At 59.3% G+C, this 20,353-nt stretch overlaps 1 protein-coding gene across 10 annotated transcripts in view; it reads right to left on the reverse strand.

The window, feature by feature from the left end:
* Gak (cyclin G associated kinase) overlaps window positions 1–20,353 on the reverse strand; it is a 46,698-nt gene that overhangs the window by 542 nt on the left and 25,803 nt on the right. For 5 of the 10 annotated variants that reach the window (XM_013355879.4, XM_040292864.2, XM_005319056.5 and 2 more), the window contains 16 exons: window positions 18,777–18,826; window positions 18,246–18,394; window positions 17,597–17,719; window positions 16,865–16,998; window positions 13,973–14,167; window positions 13,739–13,856; window positions 13,406–13,485; window positions 9,447–9,640; window positions 8,516–8,662; window positions 7,253–7,678; window positions 6,751–6,927; window positions 5,699–5,821; window positions 4,395–4,511; window positions 1,401–1,622; window positions 937–1,085; window positions 9–185 (listed from right to left, as the gene is read on the reverse strand). In XM_013355879.4, the coding sequence (XP_013211333.2) occupies window positions 9–185; window positions 937–1,085; window positions 1,401–1,622; window positions 4,395–4,511; window positions 5,699–5,821; window positions 6,751–6,927; window positions 7,253–7,678; window positions 8,516–8,662; window positions 9,447–9,640; window positions 13,406–13,485; window positions 13,739–13,856; window positions 13,973–14,167; window positions 16,865–16,998; window positions 17,597–17,719; window positions 18,246–18,394; window positions 18,777–18,826 (2,581 nt within the window). The remainder of the gene's footprint in view (window positions 1–8; window positions 186–936; window positions 1,086–1,400; window positions 1,623–4,394; window positions 4,512–5,698; window positions 5,822–6,750; window positions 6,928–7,252; window positions 7,679–8,515; window positions 8,663–9,446; window positions 9,641–13,405; window positions 13,486–13,738; window positions 13,857–13,972; window positions 14,168–16,864; window positions 16,999–17,596; window positions 17,720–18,245; window positions 18,395–18,776; window positions 18,827–20,353) is intronic. The other 5 variants (XM_078020790.1, XM_005319057.5, XM_021722193.3 and 2 more) reach the window with 5 other exon arrangements.

Below are 20,353 nucleotides of genomic sequence, written 5' to 3' on the forward strand. Positions count from 1 at the left end.
ACACTCACCTTGTCGGGGTGCACAACCAGCACTGCACGGCGGTACTGCTTCTTCACCTGCGCTGGGGTCACCAGGTCGGCCATGCTCACAGGGGTCCAGCGGCTCTCCCCGTCCCACAGCACTGTGTGCAGCGTGGATAGCAGCGCACGGATGTTCCTCTCTTTGCCTTCAATCCAGTCCAGGAGCTGCAGAAGAGAGCAGCTTCAGCCTCTGGAGGCCTGCTGTGCTGGGGACAGGCTGGGGGGCTGCCTACGAGGCGGGCAGCTCCTGGGAAGCCCACTGGATCCTGCAGGTGTGGCTGGCCCTTAGCACTCACCAGTCCTGGGGCAGGGAGGCGTGCAGGACACACCTGGAGACTGCTGGGTGGGGTGCTCAGGCTGCACTGACCTGGGCTCAGAGGCAGCATGGCCAGAGCTGAGTGACCCATCTCAGCATGACATTCATGAGGACACGAACTCTAGTCCCCCTGCAGAGCCTCCCCAGCCCATCCCAGACCCAGGCCTCGGGGCCCACGGAGGACCAAGGAGGTCTCCTGTGGCCTGTCAGATGATCCCCAAGACCACAGCCACACTTGGGTCCTGCAGAGCTGACCACCACCCAGACCTACATACAAGAATGTATGCAGGATCCACAGTGGGACACCCTGGTAACTGGACCTCGCTGCATCCCTGTCACCCTAAGAAGAGCAACCCAGGTCAGGGTCAAAGCCCCAACCGAATCTGCCCTCCCCACGGTGAGTCAGACAAAGGCCCTACAGACCCAGACCCTAGCATGTCTAGGGTTTGAGGAGCCCCAAGTGGCGCCAGTGTCCCTTACTGTCCACCCAACTTCCTAGAGCAGCACCAAGACCCAGGTGTCAACAGTCATGGCCAGCTGACCTCCAGGGCCAGGCCCGCTGGTCCTGGCAGGGCACTGCCTGGACCCACGGGCACCTACCTTCAACTTGAGTGGGTCCGCATCTCGAACGAGGTCCTGTTTCCTCATCTCCGCCATGGTTTTTGGCCCCTTCCTGTCGGACTTGGAGGAGAAGCCCTGATTGGACAGCAGATCTTCAAAGTCGTTCTCTGAGACCTTGGGCTTCTGGGCTGAAAGGAAGAGGGGGCTTTTGAAGACACTGGTCCATTCTGTCCCTCGTCCACTTCTACTTGCTTCCCAGGGGGGGATCTTGTTCCTGCTGCCTCGGCAGAAAAGAAACTATGGACCCAGAAGCCCTCTGTCAAAAGCAGCCCAGAAGCTTGTGCTGGGAAGAAAGGCCACCAGGTGTGTGAAAAGTCAGCGGTCATGATGGGACAGCTGCTCCCTTGCTGGGGCACCACGGCCAGCAGCTGGAGGGGAACAGGTTCCACCTCAGTCACCCTTGGAAGACACATAACCCACACCCACATGGGCACAGGACTTACCAAAGCTGGGAGCGCGGATGCCCCTCTCCTCTCGGCCTCCAATCACACTGAAGTTAGTGGCGTAGGGGGGTCTCGACTGCATACAGGCTTTTGAGGGTGGCTTGGCCTGTGGAGGCCACGAGGTGCCCTGGGCTGGTGGCCGGTTCATCTGCCAGGAGCTGCCTTTGGGAGAAGGGGCCGACTTCGGAGTAAAGCCACCGGGAGGGAAGCCAGCAGGAGGTCCTGGGGAGAGAGCAGGTGCTCGCCAGGCTACAGCAGGCAGCGGGCCCCCAGGCCAGGCCGCCCAATCACCAGGGCCTCCCACCAGCTCCCCAGGGCCTCCCCGGGAGGGGGGGGGGGACAGGCAGCATGTTCTCATCAACCAGCGCCCCTGCCTTGCAGAGCTGGGGCTCCAATGAGCTCACCGGCACCAGGGAAGCCATGAAGCTCCTGTGGCAGGGAGAGGCCCCGGCACCTGCACTGGACGTCCCCAGGCCAGAGGCCACGGGACGTCAGGACACATGTGGCTCCACCACAGCTGCCCCTGAAGGATGTTCTAGAAATAGGTCTGGGTGTGGACAGTGGGGGAATCATGGTGTGTCCTCCCACAGAGCCCAGGCTGGCTGTTGCCAGGGGTGCTTCAGTGGCTGCACCCTCCCTCCTGGACATCTGAGGTGGGTGTCCTTCAGGAGGGTGGTGCTGGTGTCTCGGCCACGCCGGCTGCTGCGCCCGCTACCTACCAGACTGAACCTGCTTTGCTTTCACTGTTCTAAACGTCTCCCTCAACCCGTCACTCGTTGATACCCCGCGGACGAGGGCTGTCCATGAGCACTACCGCAGAGACCAAGCTCCTCCTTGCCCTCCAGGCTGCGCGCTTCCACACTGTGCGCCTGCCTGTGCTCTTCAGTCAACTGGTGGAAGGCCCGAGGCAGCCTGTGCGTGTCCGGAGGCCTGGGCTCCAGCCCATCTGCGAGGCTGCTCACTGTGTGGGTCCACCTCTGAGAGCCAGGTCTCTCGCTCACTCCCATTGCCGTGTCCAACGTGCTGGTTCATCTGCCTTCCAAATGAATGCGGCGACAGCACGTCCATCTACAAAGTCCCTTCTGGGTTCTGGGAGAAGCCCTGCTGCTCCTGAAGGCTGCTGGACGTGGGCTGGGCCTGTGTGGATCCCACCTGCCGCCCTGGCCTCTGGCTTCTACGCTGCTCCTGTGGTTTTGGCTCCAGGTTCTGTGTGAGCTTTTTGGGTTTACGCCTCCATGGCGCTGTTAAGTGGCCATGAAGGTGCTGCTGCTTGTGTCTCTACTGGTTGACAACACGAGGTCTCTGTGCTCTCTTCACCCTGTACCTCTGTGAACAAGTGGATCCAGACTCCTGGGTGTCTCCTGTACACGTGACCATGGCCCTTCCTGGAGGCCCAATGTCCACTGTTTCTCCTGAGTGTGAGTCCCAGTCCCCTTTGCCCACCAAGGAAGACAGGCACTGGCAGTCCTCCTGGGCCAGCATGGAGAGCTGCGACGAGGCCCTGGCTGGCCGTTCCCTGAGGCTGAGCGCTGAGCCAGCTGCATCCCTCACGTGTCCTGTGCGCTACAGGCGGTCACTCCCCAAGTGTGCGAATGCCGCTAGCTCAGGTCTTGCCTGCCGAGGGTCTGTGCTCTGGGTGGGCACTGGCCCGTCTGACCTGGCATCAGGGGGCTGTGCAGAGCCAGCGGGGAGTGACCCAGCTTGTCCCAGAGACCGTGGCGCCTTCTGTGCTCACCGGAGCCCACTTTCCACACCTCCTCACACTGGTGTCATGGCTTTGAGGACTGGAGCCTCCAGGGCTGTGTGCCCAGAACTCTAGACCACTGGCACTGTGCTCATCCTCAGGGTCTTGGCAGGTCAAACCACAGCTCCTGGGGGACTCTTGACAGTGCCCTCTGTGTGCCTGCTGGGGCTCGGCCCTCCTCAAGGTGGTGGCTCTACTGCTCTGCCCTGAGGCGCGGCCTCGGGGTCCCCAAGCTGCTTTGCTCCTGGGGCTCCTGCCATCCCTGTCCTGCCAGAGGCCATGGCTAAATGAGAGGCTCTGTGCTCCGCAGCGCCTGCCAGGGACACAGGAGTGGGCAGACCCAGCCCAGCCATGACCAGGGATATCCAGGCTCCTTGCAGGTGTCTCAGCTCCAACCCCTCAGGGCTGCTGCTTTCTGAGGGCAAGTGAGGAGAGGTCCCAGGGGCCACCCCCAGCAAGCTGACAGTCAGCTCTGTCCAGAGCAGGTGCTGCCCTAGAAGTGCTGTCCTCCCCGGGCATGAAGCCTGGCAGCATCAGGAGCTGGTGCTCTCCAAGGGTACCACCCCATAGTGCCACCTGCACTCACACAGGGCACCCAGGCCACACAGGAAGCAAAGACACAGGCAGTGGCCCCTGGGGACTTCAGGCCAGCATGACCTGACGTGGACACCAGGAACTCAGGGTGAGTTCGTGGAAAGAGGTGATAACACGCACCCTCCCCAGAGCAGACGAGCAGCGAGACAGGTGGGACACGGCAGGGAAGCCCAGGAGACCAGCACTGCGCATAGGAAGAGAAGAGAGCTGGGGAGGGGACAGGACCTGCGGTGCCAGTGGTGGAGACGCAGAGCAGGTTGTGTTACCAGTCACCAGCACCCCTAGGAGGTTCCCTCCTGGAACGCCACGGGCCCCTCAGACGAGGGACAAGAGGGAAATGTCCCTGCCCCTCTCTCAGAAGCTAAGGAGATCAGCTCTAGGAAGCAGTTGCAGGGACCCCAGGGAGACCTGTCCCAGAAGCTGAGCCCAATATGGGCATCAGGCTGGGGATGTGAGGCATGGGGCATGGGCTGGGCCTGAGGCAGGTGTGAGGCTACAGGTGGGAGGTGCACAGCACTGCAGCTGAGGGCCAGGCATCAGCTGACCCCACATGGGCTGGGAGGTGACGGAGTCCCAGGGTCCTGGGTTCAGAGCACACACATGGGCAGATGGGCCTGAACCTCCTTTAGGCACACCCAGCCTGCAACACACATTACCTTGGAGGCCGGAGCTGAGGTCGCCTAGGTCAGCGAAGGGGTCCAGGCTCTGAGGTTTGGTCTGGCTGGGCTGCAGGCCAGGTGGGGTCGGCTGACCTCCTGGAGAGAAAAGGGGGCCTGGAGAGAGCAGCGGCCTTAGGCAGTGGCAAGAAGCACACACCTGCCCAGTCCTGCTCCTCCCTCCCCATATTGCAGGCCCACTCTAGGCTCAGGCTGCTCCTAAGCCTCAGACACTGGGAAGAGGGTGCACAGGGCATAGCCAAGATGCAAACACACATGTTCACACAGCTGCCTCCACTGCTCATGCTGTTCCTTCCAGAAAATAACAAGTTTAAAGCTAGCCTCTGCTAAGTTACATGAGGGAGAACACCTCAGAGTTCACTCCCGAGGACCAGGAAGGAATGTCCACAGTGTTCTGATTTTGTATCAGTACCACTTGCTAGAATCTAGCTATATGTGAAATATTCCTTACACTGTATGTAATACTGCTTATAATATAGAATATCCTCATACCACAAACTTGAGAACACCGTAAGTACAAAATCATGAGCTAAATAATTATATACACCCCCTTGATGAAACAGTATGCATTCCAAATGGCAGCTATTTTTAAATAAAGAGCTCTGAATCAACAAAAGATTAATTCCCTATGAGGAAAGAAACAAAGAACAGGAAATAACCCTCAGGGAAATACAAACAGTCAAAAACACAAAATAAGACTTGACATCATCCCTAAGAGACAAACTAAACAGCCCTGTGGATGGCCTATTACATAGTGAGACTTCTTAAAGGTTATCCAACTCTGGTGAGAAACCAAGGACAGGAATTTCGACTGGGCAATTAGGATAATAAATGAGCGCCCAGAGTGAACACACCGGTGACCCTGTGAACTGAAGGTGCTGGCCCAGAGTGTGTCAGCAAGGTGGACCTGTGCTGCCTGAGGACACTCACCAGCCTGACCACCCCAGGTAATCCCTAGCCAAATCCCTAGGCAAGTGACATTGGATGAGATACACACAACAGGTGGCCTCAACCAGTCCTCCAGGGTACAGAGGAGACACAACATGGGATGCAGGAAATGTAAAGCTGCAGAACCAGAACCAAGTGGGCAGACAAGAGCACACAGGTGTGGATTGTGTTCCAAAGCACATGCATTCCAGAAAAGGCAGGACTAGCGTGCAGGGCAGGCGCCCAGCAGGGGTAGCCTGGGACTGAGCAGGCAGAGCACAGCCTGGAGGCACAGCAGACCCTTCCTGTCCCTGAGGCTGGGTGGGTGCCTTGGAGCCCAGGCCAGGTGGCCTTACCTTCTGCGGCTGACATGGGGGCTGGCGTGGGCACAGCAGCCTCGGCCCAGGTGTCCCATCCCCCCAGCAGATCGGGGTGGCTGGAGGAGGCTGTCACCTTGCTGGGCTCTGTGGGCAGACCCCCTATAGAGACAGGACAGCGTGGCTGGTGTGTCTGCCTCGTCTCCTGGGCAGCGAGTGGGAGGCAAGCCTGGCCTAGCACTCCATGTGGCGGCACACCCTGGGGCACGAGAGCTAGGATGGCCACCCTCTTCCCACTGGGTGGGGAGGATGCATCACTGATGGCTAAAACTGACCAGCAGAGTGAAAGGTGCAGGAGACAGCCAAGGGGACCAAGCCAGCAGACAGCTGCACATTACCTGTCTGAGAGGGCTCTGGAGCCCCTGCTGCCTCTGCAGCCAGCTGCAGAGCCCCAAACCCACCTTCCACCTCTCCAAAGCCCACTCGGCCTGCAGTGGCCACCACCTGGAGGACGGGGTCCATGGCCATATGCAGTCCCTTTGATGGGTCCACAGCCAGTCCTCTATCCCGCCCAGCCCCACATCTACCAGAGCCCCAGGTGGCAAGCCCCCAAGCTGCCCACAGCAGGCGGTGGCCACGTTACTCCTGCTCCAGGAGAAGGGCGTTCTTCTGCCTCAGCTCTGCTGGCCTCTCCTGCTACCACCAGCGCCTGACCTCCACACAGACACCCTGGCTTCCAATACTCCAGCTGCCTCTTCCCAGCCCTCCTGGTCCCTGAATCCCTATCCTACCTCCTGCACCCTCACCCCATGAAAGCACCAGGAAGAGTGGCTGCTCTAGTGCACAGCAGTGGTCGTGGGTCCAGATGTGTCCTGCGCAGCAGCAAGACAAGGCCCAGAGCCTGCCCCAGGTCTTAGGGGAAAGCTCAGGCAGAATCAGAAGGAACCAACTCATCCTGACCCCATAGGTCCTGCCAGACCCCCAAGCTGCCCTGGACTGTGGGAAAGGCACCAAGAAGTAGGGCCCCTTCCCAGCATCCCAGATCTGAAGGTCCCAAGGTCCCCTCTGCTCCCAAGGGCAAGCTGGCTCACCCAAGTGCAGGAAGGTTGCATTGCAGGACGGGGGCGGGGCGCTATGGGTGGCAGGGAAGACAGGTGAGGCAGCTGCTGCTGTGGAGTCGGGGCCGAGGAGCTCGCCAAGCAGGTCAGGCGCAGTGCAGGGCTGCGAGCTAGAGTCTGCTGGTGGCCGGAGCGGGTCGAATGGGTCTGCTGAGGAGACAGGCTTTTTCTGGGGACCCCCATGGCTGTTTTTTCAGACCTTCCCACTCCATGGGGAGGTGGCCTTGGCCATGCAAACTGGGCCACCCAACTGCTTTCCCTGGATGCATGGCCCCCACGGCCCCCAGCTCAGGACAGCCACCCTGGGGATACAGCTACTCCCATGAAGGCAGAGCTGGTGGGGACGGCCGCCCTGCAGCCAGGAGTAGCTTCTCCCGAGTGCAGTTCTGTCCCAGGTCTCCAGACAAAGGGAAGCTCCCACTCCGCGCAGGAGGAGGCTGGGCCTCATTCATTCACGTGACATGCAAGTGCGTACCAGGGCTGGGAGGCCCTCCTGGCAGGGTGCTCTGCGTGCTCCGGGGTGGGGTTGGGCTGGCCAGGAGCAGGTCGTCCGGGGGCCCCTCTGGAGTGCCATTGGGTGCTCCAAGAAGGCGGCTGAGCAGGTCTGCATTGCTGGAGGGGGCCTGCGAGGGGGGCGCTGGCCCTGGGTCCACCTCTGAGTGCAGCCCCAGGAGGTCTACACCCTCCTCCTGTGGCAGGGGCTCCTGTGGTGCCACTGAGGAGCCCACTTGCAGTGTCAAGTCCCCCTGGTCAGTCCCTGCAGCGAGGCCAGGCGTGTCTTCACCAGGGAAGGTCTGCTGCTCTTCATCTGAGGCTTCGCTCCCCTCTCCATCTGCAACTGGGGCAGATGGACTCTCCTTGGGAGAGGAATTTTCCACACCAGTTTCTGCTTCTTTCTCCTCTGTGAAAAGAAGACAGACCATGGGCCAGTGGACTCCCAGGCTGCTGTAGCCAGAAGAGGCTTCACAGAACCCCAGCTGTGGCCCACACAGCCCGTAGTCAGCACCAGGGTCTCCATGCCCACTCTGGTCCATGGGACAGATAGGGAACACATCCCAAGGTTTGGCAGTAGGTGAGGCTGGCACCCAGCACCACACAACCTCCAGGGGAAGCAACATGACTAGAGGTCAGGCCTTGCCTCCAACTTCAGTAGGTCCTCTTCCTGCTGCCTCTCCAGCGCCACTGGCTCCCCTGCAGGGTGGACTCTGAGAGCTAGTCTAGCGGGGGACACCTCTGGGGACGACAGTGTCACTGGGTGGCAGTGATGTTCCCTAGGATGTCAGGAAGGGTCACTAGGGGGTGAGAAATCAAGGGCTGGGGCTGGGAGCCCGGTGTGGGCTCTGGGCAATAAGGGGCACAGGCACCCATGTTAAAGACGGGAACCCCTGTGACTCAGAGTCCTGCTGAGGCCTCCTCCTATGCGCTGGGCTTCCCTGGGCAGGGGCCACTATCAGGCAGACCCACATTTTAGGATTTGTGGACACTATGCTTCTTTTAAATAGAGAAACTGTTCTCGGCTTGTGAACCATTTAAAACAGGCCAGCTGGTGGTGTCTGCAGCCCTCCAGAGGCAGCCATGGCTCTGCCCCTGGTCAGTCCCCTCGGGACGTGTCAGTGCACCTGACCCAGCATGTGGTGCACCCCTGTGGGCAATGGAGCCTCACTGCCACAAAAGCCATGGTGACCAGTGAGCCCTGGTTGCTGGACCCCATGAGGGAGGAGGGACAGGCCGCGCCTACCCTGCCAGTCCAGCGTGTGGAGGAAGTGGCTGGCGTCAGTGCCGCTGCTCTGTGGAGAGTCCGACTCTGAGGGCTCAGCCTCTGGAGACCCCACCTCAGCCTCGTACTGAGCTGTAGAACCCGGCTGCCTGGGGAGCTCCGGCTTCCCTGCCAGGAGAGCACGGCGTCAGGCCTGCAGAGCCAGGACCTCGGGCCAGCCAGGGCAGCAGCAGCAGGGGTAGCTGCAGGCGCCAGCAGACAGACCCATTCACGCTGCGGCACACCACGCACCACACACGCCTGCACACATGCACACGGCACCACATGCAGACCCCTCAGGGAGGATCCTCTGTCCTGGAGGAGAAAGCGCAGAGCACACACGCCAAGGCCAAGGCCGGGGGGAGCCTGCCAAGAGCCACACGGCACGTCCTACCTGCCGGGCACTTTTGTACTACTTTTGGGGAACTGCTCTGAAATAAGATGAGATACCCCCCTGAGCAAGGGCTTCCGAGAACCATGGTCCCAGCCTCCAGGTCACATTTAACAGGGTCGTGTCCAGACACACACAAACTGTGTTGGCTAGGGGGTACAAACTTGAGCCTGGAGGAGAGTCATCCTCGTGGGCCCCATGTGACCCTGAAAGCAGACTGCAGGGCTCTGTGCAGAGCAGTACCACCTCACTCTGGGGAGCCTAGCCAAGACCAGGCTCCCTGGAGGATCCAGGCAAGTGGTACAGTGTGGGAACCCAGGACAAGGTCTTAGGAACCCTCCCTGGTGCACAGCCAAGTCCTCATCCAACACCCAAAGTCGGCATTTTACCACCCCTGCAGCCATGCAGTGCACGGCCTGGGCACAGCGCAGGCTGGGGTAAGGCATGGCCTCTGCAGGCCTCTCCTGGACTCTGGGAGCACAATGGGAGCTGGAGTGCCACGTTCTGCCCATGGGGTCTTACCAAACTTAGACAGAATGTCCTGCTGCTCCTCCCGGCTGGAGAACAGGATCTTGGGGTTCAGCCCCCTCATGCTGGTGCTGTCCCATGGCGGGGCCACCCGGCTCGGCCTGTCCTTGGGCTCCACCTCAACGTCCAGGCTCACCTGGAACAGGTCTGGGTACTTCTCTTGGATGTCACATGCGTCCAGGTCGTACCTAGTTGCCAACGTACACCAGTGAGGATGGCCTGGGAAGTCCTACTTGGCCAGTCCGTGGTGGGACACATAACTCCCGCAGGCAAGGGCTGGTGCATCCCAGGATCAGCACGCGGGCCCCCAAGACGGGGCAACGGTTTCCCATCTGCTGCTGCCAGAGAGGGCCAGGCCCAGTGTTTCCTGAGTCTGTGTGCTCGAAACTGACTGAAGCATACAGGACAGCTAGATAGCGCAGTGAGCCCTGCACCTGGGAAAGTGCACTCCCTCAGGCAGGCCCTCCATGGTGGCTCCCCACACTCACGAGGGACCCCGTGTAGCACTGCCCTCATCCCCCAACCGTACACGTTCTGCAGACACTCACAGGGTTCAGATCAAGGGCTCTGGGTTTGTCAATGCACTTCTTAAAAATCATGCCATCTACCCTGGCAAACACCCCCAACTACTCTCAGAAGGCTGAAAACCAAGACCTCTGGGGCCCAACTGCCAGGGATTACAGATGCAATTTGCTGTGGGGCCTGGCGGAGGCAGAGAGAGAGGCAGGGAGGAGAAGTGGACATTGCGAGTCCCCAGATACTAGAGGGATAGCTGCTCAGTGGCAGAGTGCCCTGCAGGCAACGGACTGTCCTTGATTCCAGGGCTACACGGATACATGCCACTCTTTAGCTGCGTGCCATCTGCCACCCAACGTCTCCACATAGTCGTTCTTAAGTTTCACATGTAAAACCCCCAAGAAACTAAAACAGAGACACAAAGAAGTGACAGCTAATCCTAGAAGACCCAGGCAACAATGGGGCTGCTTGCCCCTGGGCCGCCATCACCAAGGCTGCCAAGGAAGGCCAGGTAACAGAGGTTGAGTGGCAGAACGAGGGCTGATTTACTTTTACTTATACTCAAACCAGCAAGCAAGCATGGCCACCATGCACAGCCAGGTGCATCCTCCTGCCCAGGACAGTCACCTCGTGCTCGGGAGAGTGCAGGACAGAGTGGGCAGGCTCTGTGGCACAGGCTTCCTTCTACCCTGAGTCCTCCAGAATGGGTGACGTGCCCAGCCAAGGAGCACAGCTAGCACAGAGCCGGTGGCCACAGTGAGGGCAGGCTAGAACCTGCCATCAGAAGGTGGGAAGGCCACACAGCTCCCAGGACAGATGGTGGGCAGCTCCAGCATGGCTTGGCCCAATCGCCCTGGCCCCACTGGCCCTAGAGACGCCCAGCTCACCCCAGGGAGGTGAGGGAACAATGAGGGTCTGTGAGCAGGGTGGGAGCAGCAGGGCCAGGGGCCCTGGATGACAGGTCACTGCCCAAAGGCCTGGGGGGTCAGGCCAGGCCTTGTCATCTCCAACAGAGCACTGAGGGGACCCCAACACCTGGCTGGTAAACAAAAATGTTGAATGTTTCATCATGGCAGTGTGGCACACTGAAGCCCATCTGAATCCTCACTTGGTCAGAGCCATCAGAATCTCCATGGGTGCAGGCACAGAGCCCCCAGGCTCAGCTGACTGCGCTGGACGGCAACACCACTCTCCCCTCTACTTGCCCACACACTAACCAGCCTGACACCTCCTGCTGGTGCAGCAACACCAGCACCCAGGGTGCCCATGGCAGAGCCGTGTGCCACAGAACCAGGTGCTGGAAATGGGACTCCAGCTGCAAGGACTGGGAGGTGGGGTCTCAGGGTGATCGGGCTGCAGGCTCTCCCCCATGTGCAGTGGTCACTCCCCTTGGTACCCAGGAGCAGGTGCCCCTCCAACCACTTCTCCCACCTCTGGTGGCCTCAGCCCGGCCCAGATTGGCCCTGGTGGCCAGAGGGCCCCCCATGCTCTCACTTGCATTCCCACCCACTAATGGCTGTGAACAGCTCTCCACGGGATCACTGCCCCTCCAGGGCCCTCATCGGGAAGCACCTGCCAGCCCCACCCACCCTAATGAAGTACCCTGGATGTGCCCTCTGATGTGGGCACTGAAGACACCTCCCACTACTGTTGTCTGTAAGCCCCAGTGGTGTCTACTTGTGAAAACGTTCTGAGCTTCAGTGGGCACCAACGTGGTCTGTACGGGTCTGCCCACCCTGCTGTTCTTAAGTTGTTACTGGGTGCTCAGGTGCAGGAGGGCACTCTCCTGCTACTGACTGGCCCTCACAGCTTGCCTGCCACCGACTCCCAGGGTGCTATTCAGCCCCCTTCCTGTGGGCACAAACTGCGGGGCTTCCTGGCACTCCACTGCAGCTTGGATGGGTTTCTTATTATGGGCTCTTCAAGGGGCCCAGCCTGTGGGGGCCACCTGCCTGGGGAGGACGGCGGCTCTCCAGGCCCCTAGCTGGCCGCCCGTGCTCTCCACCTGCCATGGCTCTGCCTCCTCATCTCGCAGGTCTAACTTGCATCAGCCCCTTTCTTGTTGTGCCCTTTTCTCCTGTCAACTCTTGGTGCTCACTAAGGAGTCCCTTGACTCTCCAGTCTGAAGCCAGCACAAGCTGCCTGCCTCCAGGGCTCCAATGCCAGCTGCCTGCAAGCCACTGCTACCCTGAGAGCCACCAGGAGTGCTCAGTGTCTCCTGTCCCTGTGTCTTCACCTCTCTGGTGCTGTGACCAGGAGGTGGCCTCCCCCAGCTGCTATGTCCTGCTGTACAAGGTCTCCCGAGCCCCTCCTCCTCTGCTGTCCTTCGGTCCTGAATCCACACCTTCGCGATTCAGGCCTGGTGAAACCCCCGTTCCTGTCTCCTCTCACACAGTCTTGGTCTGTTTTCTGTTGCTCTCACTGCAACAGAATGACTGGCAAAGAATGAAGTTTATTCTGTTTCCTCACCGTCCCAGAAGCTGGGGAGCTTAAGGGTAGTGGGGATACTGGGAAGGCCCCAAGTAGTAGAGGACCTGCAGTGCCAAGGCAGCACCAGCTTTGCCTGGAGAGAGCCGCTCTGCCCTCACGAGACCATTCCAACGGCTAGGCCCTGCCCTTACGGCCTCTTTCAACCCACCCCCTCAACCCCTCAGGAGGGGGCCAAGTTCTGGGGGTGCTGGGGAAGATGTTGGACCACAGCAGTGCTGACTGCGGTTCTTAGGTCCTGTTTGCCGACTCGTGCGTCTGAATCATCCAGGTCTGCTTCCCTCCTGGTCAAGAGTTTCTCGGTCTATGGAAGGACTTCTGCGAGCAGGCCATGGTAGCTGAAGAACTACAGCACTCCAGAGAGCAGGAAGCATGAGGCACTGCTGCAAGACGCAGAGCTGTCCAGAGCCAGGGGCAGGGAGCACGGCAGGCCCCTGCCAGCAAGAGTGCCTGTGGTGCGAGCCCATCAGCCAGACCCACATACCACATCTCCAAGTGCCCATGGAGTCTGTGCTTTCTATCTAAATGCAGAGTGACGCCTGCCACCTGGCCTCCTGTGACAAGAGCATGGTGGCCTGTGAGAGTTGCCTGAAAGCAGCCTGCACCTTCCACCACCTGTCCCTTGGCTCAGCACCCTGCAGAGCACTGTGCACAGAGCAGGTGCTCAACACAGGTGACCAATGCCCACTCACCTGGCCATACGGCCAGCTGCAAATGGTCACATTTTAACAGAAATGCACAGAGCCAGTCCCTAGGCAGCTGGCACAAAGCAGAAGCCACCGGGCCCCAGAGCTCAGGAGCAGGACATGCTGTAAGGACATGTGCCAGGATACTCCTCATACCACCACACTTGCCAGTTTTCTCTGGGCAAACCACTGGGTGGGTGCTTAACCAACAGCTCTGGGTCCAGCCCGCCTCCCGAGCAGCAGCGCAGCCTGACACCAACGTACTTTGCAAATTTCACGGTGGTGGCGTTCCGAGGCACGAAGCCAGTGTGGAACTGAATCTGGAACATCTTCATGGAGGCCATCTGCAAGAAGGTGAAAGCAGCTGAGGGTGCAGTCCGGCATTGGAGCAGACCACCTGTCCTCGCAGCCAGTGATGGGTGGGGGGAAAGAGGCTGTGTGTGGCCCCAGGGCCATGCCGCGTGAAGCACGCAGCCCAGCACCCAGGGAAACCCAACCTGGGAGCCTGGCTCCCCTTGCCTGGTGCAGCGTGGAGGGCACTGGGGACTGCCAGGCGGCCGGGGGCCAGCACACAGCTCCCCTCCCCACGGCACTCACCTTGGCCTGCAGCCGGCCCCCCAGTGTGGACCTGGCATGGTAAATGATGAGGAGCACGTCCCCTTGCACCGTTGTGCCCAGGGGGATGACCGCCTTGCCGTCCTCGCTCCTGAACTCCCTGAGGGGACAGAACTGGCTCACCAGCAAACACAGCAGAGACCCCAAGGCCCCCCAGGACCCAGCGCTCTGAACCATGCTGCCTCCCTGGCATCTGTAGCCCCACTGCACTCTTACCGCATCCTGTCATACTCCTGGGATGTGGTGGCCACGCGCTCGTCCCCCACGTAGACCTCGCAGAAGGGTCTGCAGCCGCTTCTCTGCTTGCTGAACAGGGGAACGGGAGTCATGACAACAGCCTTCACCAGCATCGGCTTGCTGTGCGGCGTGATGGGCTCCTCCGCCACCATGTCACACACGTACTCGATGTACCTGGGGGGACAAGTCACCGCCAGACCTTTGTTCTTTTCCATTTAATGCCATCAATTTCCCTTGAAGCTTCAGCTGCTCCTCAGATTGAGAGCTGTAATCGTCATTCAGTTCAAAACATTTCTAAATCGTCCTCAGGACCCCCGAGTCTTGGGTTACTTGGACGTTGTCTGACCCAGCAGTGCTGAAGATGTGCTGGACACCCTCCTGCTCCCGACCCCTAGGTTCCGCCCCACGGTGTCCTGAGAACACACTTCATGTGACTTCGACCTTTCTGACTTGCCGAGCTAACATGCGTGACTGCTGAACATGCCCTGTGCCCTTGGGGAAGGTCTCTGCTGCTGGTGACACATTCTCGGCCTGCCACCTGGGCCAGAGGTGAGTGCTGGGTCCTGCCGTGCCAACTCCTGTGTCCTCTGTCCAGTGCCAACACAGCTCCTCCACCTTCTCCCAGGGAGTGCTTCTGCGGGAGCCTCCATGCTGCCCCTCCACGGGAGCCCTAGGCCAGCGACTGGGTCCATCACCCGCACTGCACAGGCTCTCCTTGGGGTGTAGCAACATGAGGACTACAGCTGCCAGCCGATGGCTGGAAGCAGGACAGGGCCTTTCAGCCAGAGCAAGCAGATGCTGCCCATGGTGCAAGGGCCCAGGAGCCCTCTGGGTAGGAGCACGGCCCTCCTGGTGAGAATGCAGCTCACTATCTGGATGCAGCCTGCGTGGCCTGCAAGGGACCTGTCCTGGTGCTCAGGCTCCTGACCCAAGGGCTGTAAAGGACAAGCACACTGCTCGCATGGAGCTGGCCCGGCTCCTGCCAGCCCCAGGTGTCAGTCCCTGTGGCCCTCCCAGCCATTCTCGGCTTGTCCTGAATGCTGCTGTGCCGGCAGCAGTCCCCGCTCGCTCCATCAGCTCTCTTCATTTTCCTTCTGTTCTTCAGCCTTCTCCTGGGTCAGTCAGCTGCACTGTGGTCAGAAGCCAGGGCCTCATGTGTGAGGCAGGCACTGCAGTGAGCCATGCCCAGCCCTAACAGTGCATCTTCATGCTTCTGTTCCTTTTCTTTGGTGGACCTGCCACAGCCCCCACATGCGGCACCCACGTGTCAGTCTGCAGTGTCTGAGCTGAGGCGGGTCTTCCTGTCTGGGTTCTGGTCCTGCAGTGTCACGAGGCTGGGAGTCTGTCGTCAGCTCAGAGACTCTTGGGCTTCTCTTTGGTGTATCTATCTTCCGCTCTCCCCCTTACAGTGGGATGCACTGTGTGTCCGGCTGCCTGCAACAGGCCACCAGCTCCTAGTCTCTTGGCTTCTGCTATCTGGTGGGCAATGTGACCTGTCACCAAGCCCCCAGCTCACTCCTCAGCAGAGTGGAATCTGCACGCAGCCCCTTGGGTTCTATGCCCTGGAGCTCCCACCTCACATCCTGCCTTCCCAGGGCTCGGCAACCAGCGGGCTGTTGCCAGCTCCCCAGCATGACAGTGTGGTGCTTGGCCCCATTCAGAAGGAAAGCTCAGGCAGGGTCTGTGCCAGGCACATGGCAGAAGGACCTCCACGGGGGCAAGGGCCCTCCTGAGCTAATGGCCCCAGAGGCTCTGCCCTTGCCTCTGCCTCGTCAGGCAGCACACTGGGCCTGCATCGACCTGGTGCTCAGCCCGTCAGCCCGACGGCAGGGCTCTTACTGCCCTAGCAGTGCTGACACACCTCGCATCTGGCCAGCTGGGGCATGAAGGTGGGGCCCGCTGTCAGGAGCAGCACCCTGAACATCACTGTGGTGCTGCTGGGGTGCCCAGAGTCCCTCCTTGTCCTAACTCGTGCATAGCAGGTCCCAACACGCAGGACCCAGGAGAGCAAGTGGCCTGTGCCCCGGGAGCCGAAAAGCCCTGCATAGTGCTCTGGTCCTAGGCAGAAAGCAGATGAGGCAGGTCCTGCTTCTGGGGCCCTGTGAGTGTTGGGGATGTCATGGCCCCTCAATGGCCTGGGCCCTGCCTCTTCCCAGTGTCCCATGCTGGCTGTGCTCCTGTGCTCTGCCCACTCTTGGGGGTTTCTGCTATCCACAGAGAGGTTCCAGGTGCCCCAGGTCCTCATCAAGATGAACCACAGGGTGACTCCTCAGACCTGGCCATCCAGAGGTTCCCTATCACTGCAGGAGAACGGGCAAGAGTGGACATCAGTAGACATGACTGGTGAAGGCAGAAATCCCAGAGAGGATGGGAAAGTGCAAGGCAGCTTCAGCCTCCAGCCACAAGAGAAGGGCCCAGGCGGTGCCCATGCAGAACAGGACATGGCCGGAGTGTTCTGAGGGTGCAGCAGTGTCCGACGCCTCACTCATGGTGGAGCATGGCACTGCACACCTGCAGCACCACGGGCCACATGTTCCACTTCACCTCCAGAGCAGAGCCCACAGGCTCCCGGGGGGGGGGGCAGCACCGTGCAGCAGGAGTGTGGTCCCCCAGGCTCACACACCTGCTGCAGGACCCAGTTCCAGGAGTTAAACAGGGAGTTGCCCATCACAGGTTGGGCCCTCACAGTCCTCAAGTCCCAGTTGAGGCCAAGCCACACCCACTGTGGTGCTGACCACCTGGGAGCAGCTGCTTGGATGGGCTCTAAGCCCCCCAATAGCCCACCTGTGATGACACTGGGTCCAAGGCAGTGGGACACCGCCGCCTCAGCACGGAGCAGTGGTCACCACCTTGGCAAAGAACACACAGTACCTTTTGTGAGATGGCCAAATGCCTGGCGGACAGCGCTTCATGCTGAACATGTACACGGCGGCCTCTGCAGTGCTGAAGAGACGGCAGAAGCACAGGAAGGCGCACACAGCCACAGCGGACGCAGCTTTCCCATCCTAAGACGAGGACACAGGCCCTTCACCTAACTGCTCAATGGTGCGGAGGGCTCTGCTGGCTCCTATAGACTCCCCCACTACAGAGTACCAGGCATGGCACAGACATACGCACCCTCTGACCTTGCGTATGTTCAGGAACATAGAGCCCGGCGGAGAACGAGCACAACCGGCCAGACAAGCACAAGTGGCCAGCTCCTGCGGCCACCATCCCACACAACCTCAAGCTTGACCCACGGCCCCACAGACTCAACCCCTTTCCCTGAATCTGCCAGCACTGAGTGCTTCTTGTAGTGTCATGCCCTGGGGAAAGCTCACGGATGCTCCCTCACTCTGCAGACCCAGACACAGAGGAGGTGGCGGGCATGGCCATGACCAGGCAGAGACCTGATGAGGATGCACTGGTCACGGTGCCCAGGGATGCCCTCACCAAGCACTCTTCCACAGGCAGGAGTCACCCCACTGGGCAGTCCGTGTGCCCTGGGGCAGGAACCCCTCTGCTTGCTGCCTGCCCCACCCAGGGAACAGTGCCTGCTCCATTTCCAGCAGGCCAGTTCTGGTGGAGAGCAGGAGCACAGGCTAGCCGGCCCCTCCGACTCACCATACAGTGCACAACACAGACGTTCCTGTGGTCCTGCCGCAGCCAGGAGTGCATGTTCCTGCAGGTGGTGTACAGGCTGTGCAGGTGTGGGGCCCGCCTGGCTGCCCAGCCGCACTCAGAGACCTGTAGGAGGGGCCGGCTCGGCTCAGCTCATGCATTGATGCTGTGTACTGGCCCACACCTCACTCGTGCCCACCATGTGCCGCACTGTCCTTCTCTTAAGTGTGCTGAGAAGGTGCCCAAGGCCCTCCTTAGTTGATGTTCATGTGCAGTGGACCTGTGACCCTGGACTGTGTGCCATAGGACACAACTCCTAGGACACTTTTTCCTGTGCTTTGTGTCAGCCCGAACATGTAACACCTGTTTAGCACATGTTCAACACAGGAGCTCATGGCCACACTGCCCTGGAGGTCAGGAGCAGTAAGGTAGGGACACCTGGTCTGATGACACAGTGACCCCCAGCCCCATGGCTCTCCAAGACCCTGGGCTCCTGCCACAGCCCACCTGTCCCAAGCCCGGGTCACCTGCAGGCTACATGGGTGAGACAGGTCAGTGCAGGATGGCAGCCAGGTGGCTCATCACCACATGAACCTGTGTTAAGTGGGGAACAGCCACCAGGGTCACGCCATGATGAGCAGGGGACACTGACCCGGTTGTGGAACTTGGAGGCCCGGTAGGTTCGTGGGGACAAGTTGTAGACAGCGTAGTGCCCTGGGTGCTTGGCGTCCAGGAACAGCCGCACGTCCTCAATGTTATTCTTGATGGCTGACTCCACGCCTTCAGCTGGGAAGGACATCACTGAAGAGAGCAGCCTGTCAGCCTCCAGCCAGGCAGCCTCCTGCAGCCTTCCCAGTTGCCCTCTGGCCTCCTGGCCTTTGGGGATGCCTGACCTGGGCTGCTAACCAAGGTGCAAAGACCACCCCTATGGGAGACCCCACAGAACAGCCACGGGGGCTCCAGGAGGCCTTCCCTCACAGGGGTGCCAGCAGGGTGCCCAGGCATCAGGAGACACTTCTGGTTATTTTGTGCCTGGAGAGCCACATTCCAGATGTGCAGCCTGGCATCGGAGCTCCAGGCAGAGCCTGGAGGTGTGTGGACACAGAGCCCTGCCTGCAGTGACTCTGGGAGCCTCCTGGGGGCTCATGTTGGGGAGGGCCAGAGGCTACCCTGGCCAACATACCAGCAATTCTAGATGTGATGTAGGATATATCCAGGTCACCCTTGGCATAGCTGGAATTGGAAAAAGAGCATGAGGTTACTGCAGGAAGCACATGGCAGTCACCCCAAGGCACTCTTGCTGTAGGCGCACCCCACCAGCAGGTGTGTGCGCAGACACAGGTGCGTGTGCGCGCAGAGTTCTGTGTGTGTGGAGCTAATACCTAACCAGAGGTGAACAGGAAGCGGGCGAGGCAGGCCCAGCAGGGCCTTTAGCCACCTTACCACTTTCCTGAGTGTTGGGGGCTGATCTTGAACAAGATGTGAACACAGTTAAGACTGCTGCAAAGGCCAGCAGCCTGAGGGCAGGATACATCTGGAGCCACACAGGCCACAGAGAGCCAGCAGACACTGAGGGAAGGCAGGAGGGGAGCTGCAAGCTCCTGAGACCCACCCTGCGGTGGTCCTGGCCACCTCCTAGAGACCAACTATCCTCTGAACAGTTCCATAGCACCAACAGAATGCTGACAGAACTCCTCAGTGACACAGAGAAGGTGACAATCCTATTCTAAACTCCAACTCAATAAACAGTCATGCAAGCACAGCCAACACACTCTGAGAGGTGGGACCAGGAGCAGGCCAGTCAGCATGCAGAGCAGCTGGGCCACAGCACCCACCACAACTGAGCAGGGAAGCAAGCACACCACAGACCAGGGCAGGCACCCAGGTGTTGTCAGCAGAGGGGTGCTCACCAGCCGGAGCCAGCAAGAGGTCAACAGAGCGAGGCCCAGATAGGTGGAGGCCCAAACACAAGACGTATTCATAGTAATCTTAACATCGTGGGGTGGGGGACGCTGGGGGTTGGACCCATGGTTCTCTACCACTGAGCTACATACCAGCCCCCGCTTTTAAATACTTTAAGTTGAAGATAGACACAATACCTTTATTTTGTTCATTTTTATGTGGTGCTAAGGATCAAACCCAGTGCCTCACACATGCTAGGCAAGCACTTTACCACTGAGCCCCAGCCCCCAGACCTGTTTTTTTAAAAAAATTCTTTTAGTTTATTTATTCTAATTAGTTATATACGACAGCAGAATGCAATTCAATTCATATTAGACAAATAGAGCACAATTTTTCATGTCTCTGGTTGAACGCCATTCATGTCTTCATACATGTACCTAGGGTAAGAATGTCTGTCTCATTCCACCGTCTTTCCTATCCTCCTGCCCCCTCCCGTCCCCTCCCTCCCCTTTGTCCTATCTAAAGTTCGTCTATTCCTCCCATGATTCCCCCACCATCCCCATTATGAATCAGCATCTTTATATCAGAGAAGACATTTGGCATTTGGTTTTGGGGGTTGGTTTACTTCATTTAGCATTATATTTTCCAACTCCACCCATTTAACTACAAATGCAATGATTTTATTCTCTTTTAATGCTGAATAATATTCCATTGTGTATATATACCTCATTTTCTTTATCCATTCATCCACTGAAGGGTATCTAGGTTGGACCCGCAATTTAGTTATTGTGAATTATGCTGCTATAAATGTTTTATGTGGCTGTGTCCCTGTAGCATGCTGTTTTTTAAATCTTTTGG

The sequence above is a fragment of the Ictidomys tridecemlineatus genome, chromosome 9, assembly GCF_052094955.1.
Source record: "Ictidomys tridecemlineatus isolate mIctTri1 chromosome 9, mIctTri1.hap1, whole genome shotgun sequence".
NCBI lineage: Eukaryota > Metazoa > Chordata > Mammalia > Rodentia > Sciuridae > Ictidomys > Ictidomys tridecemlineatus.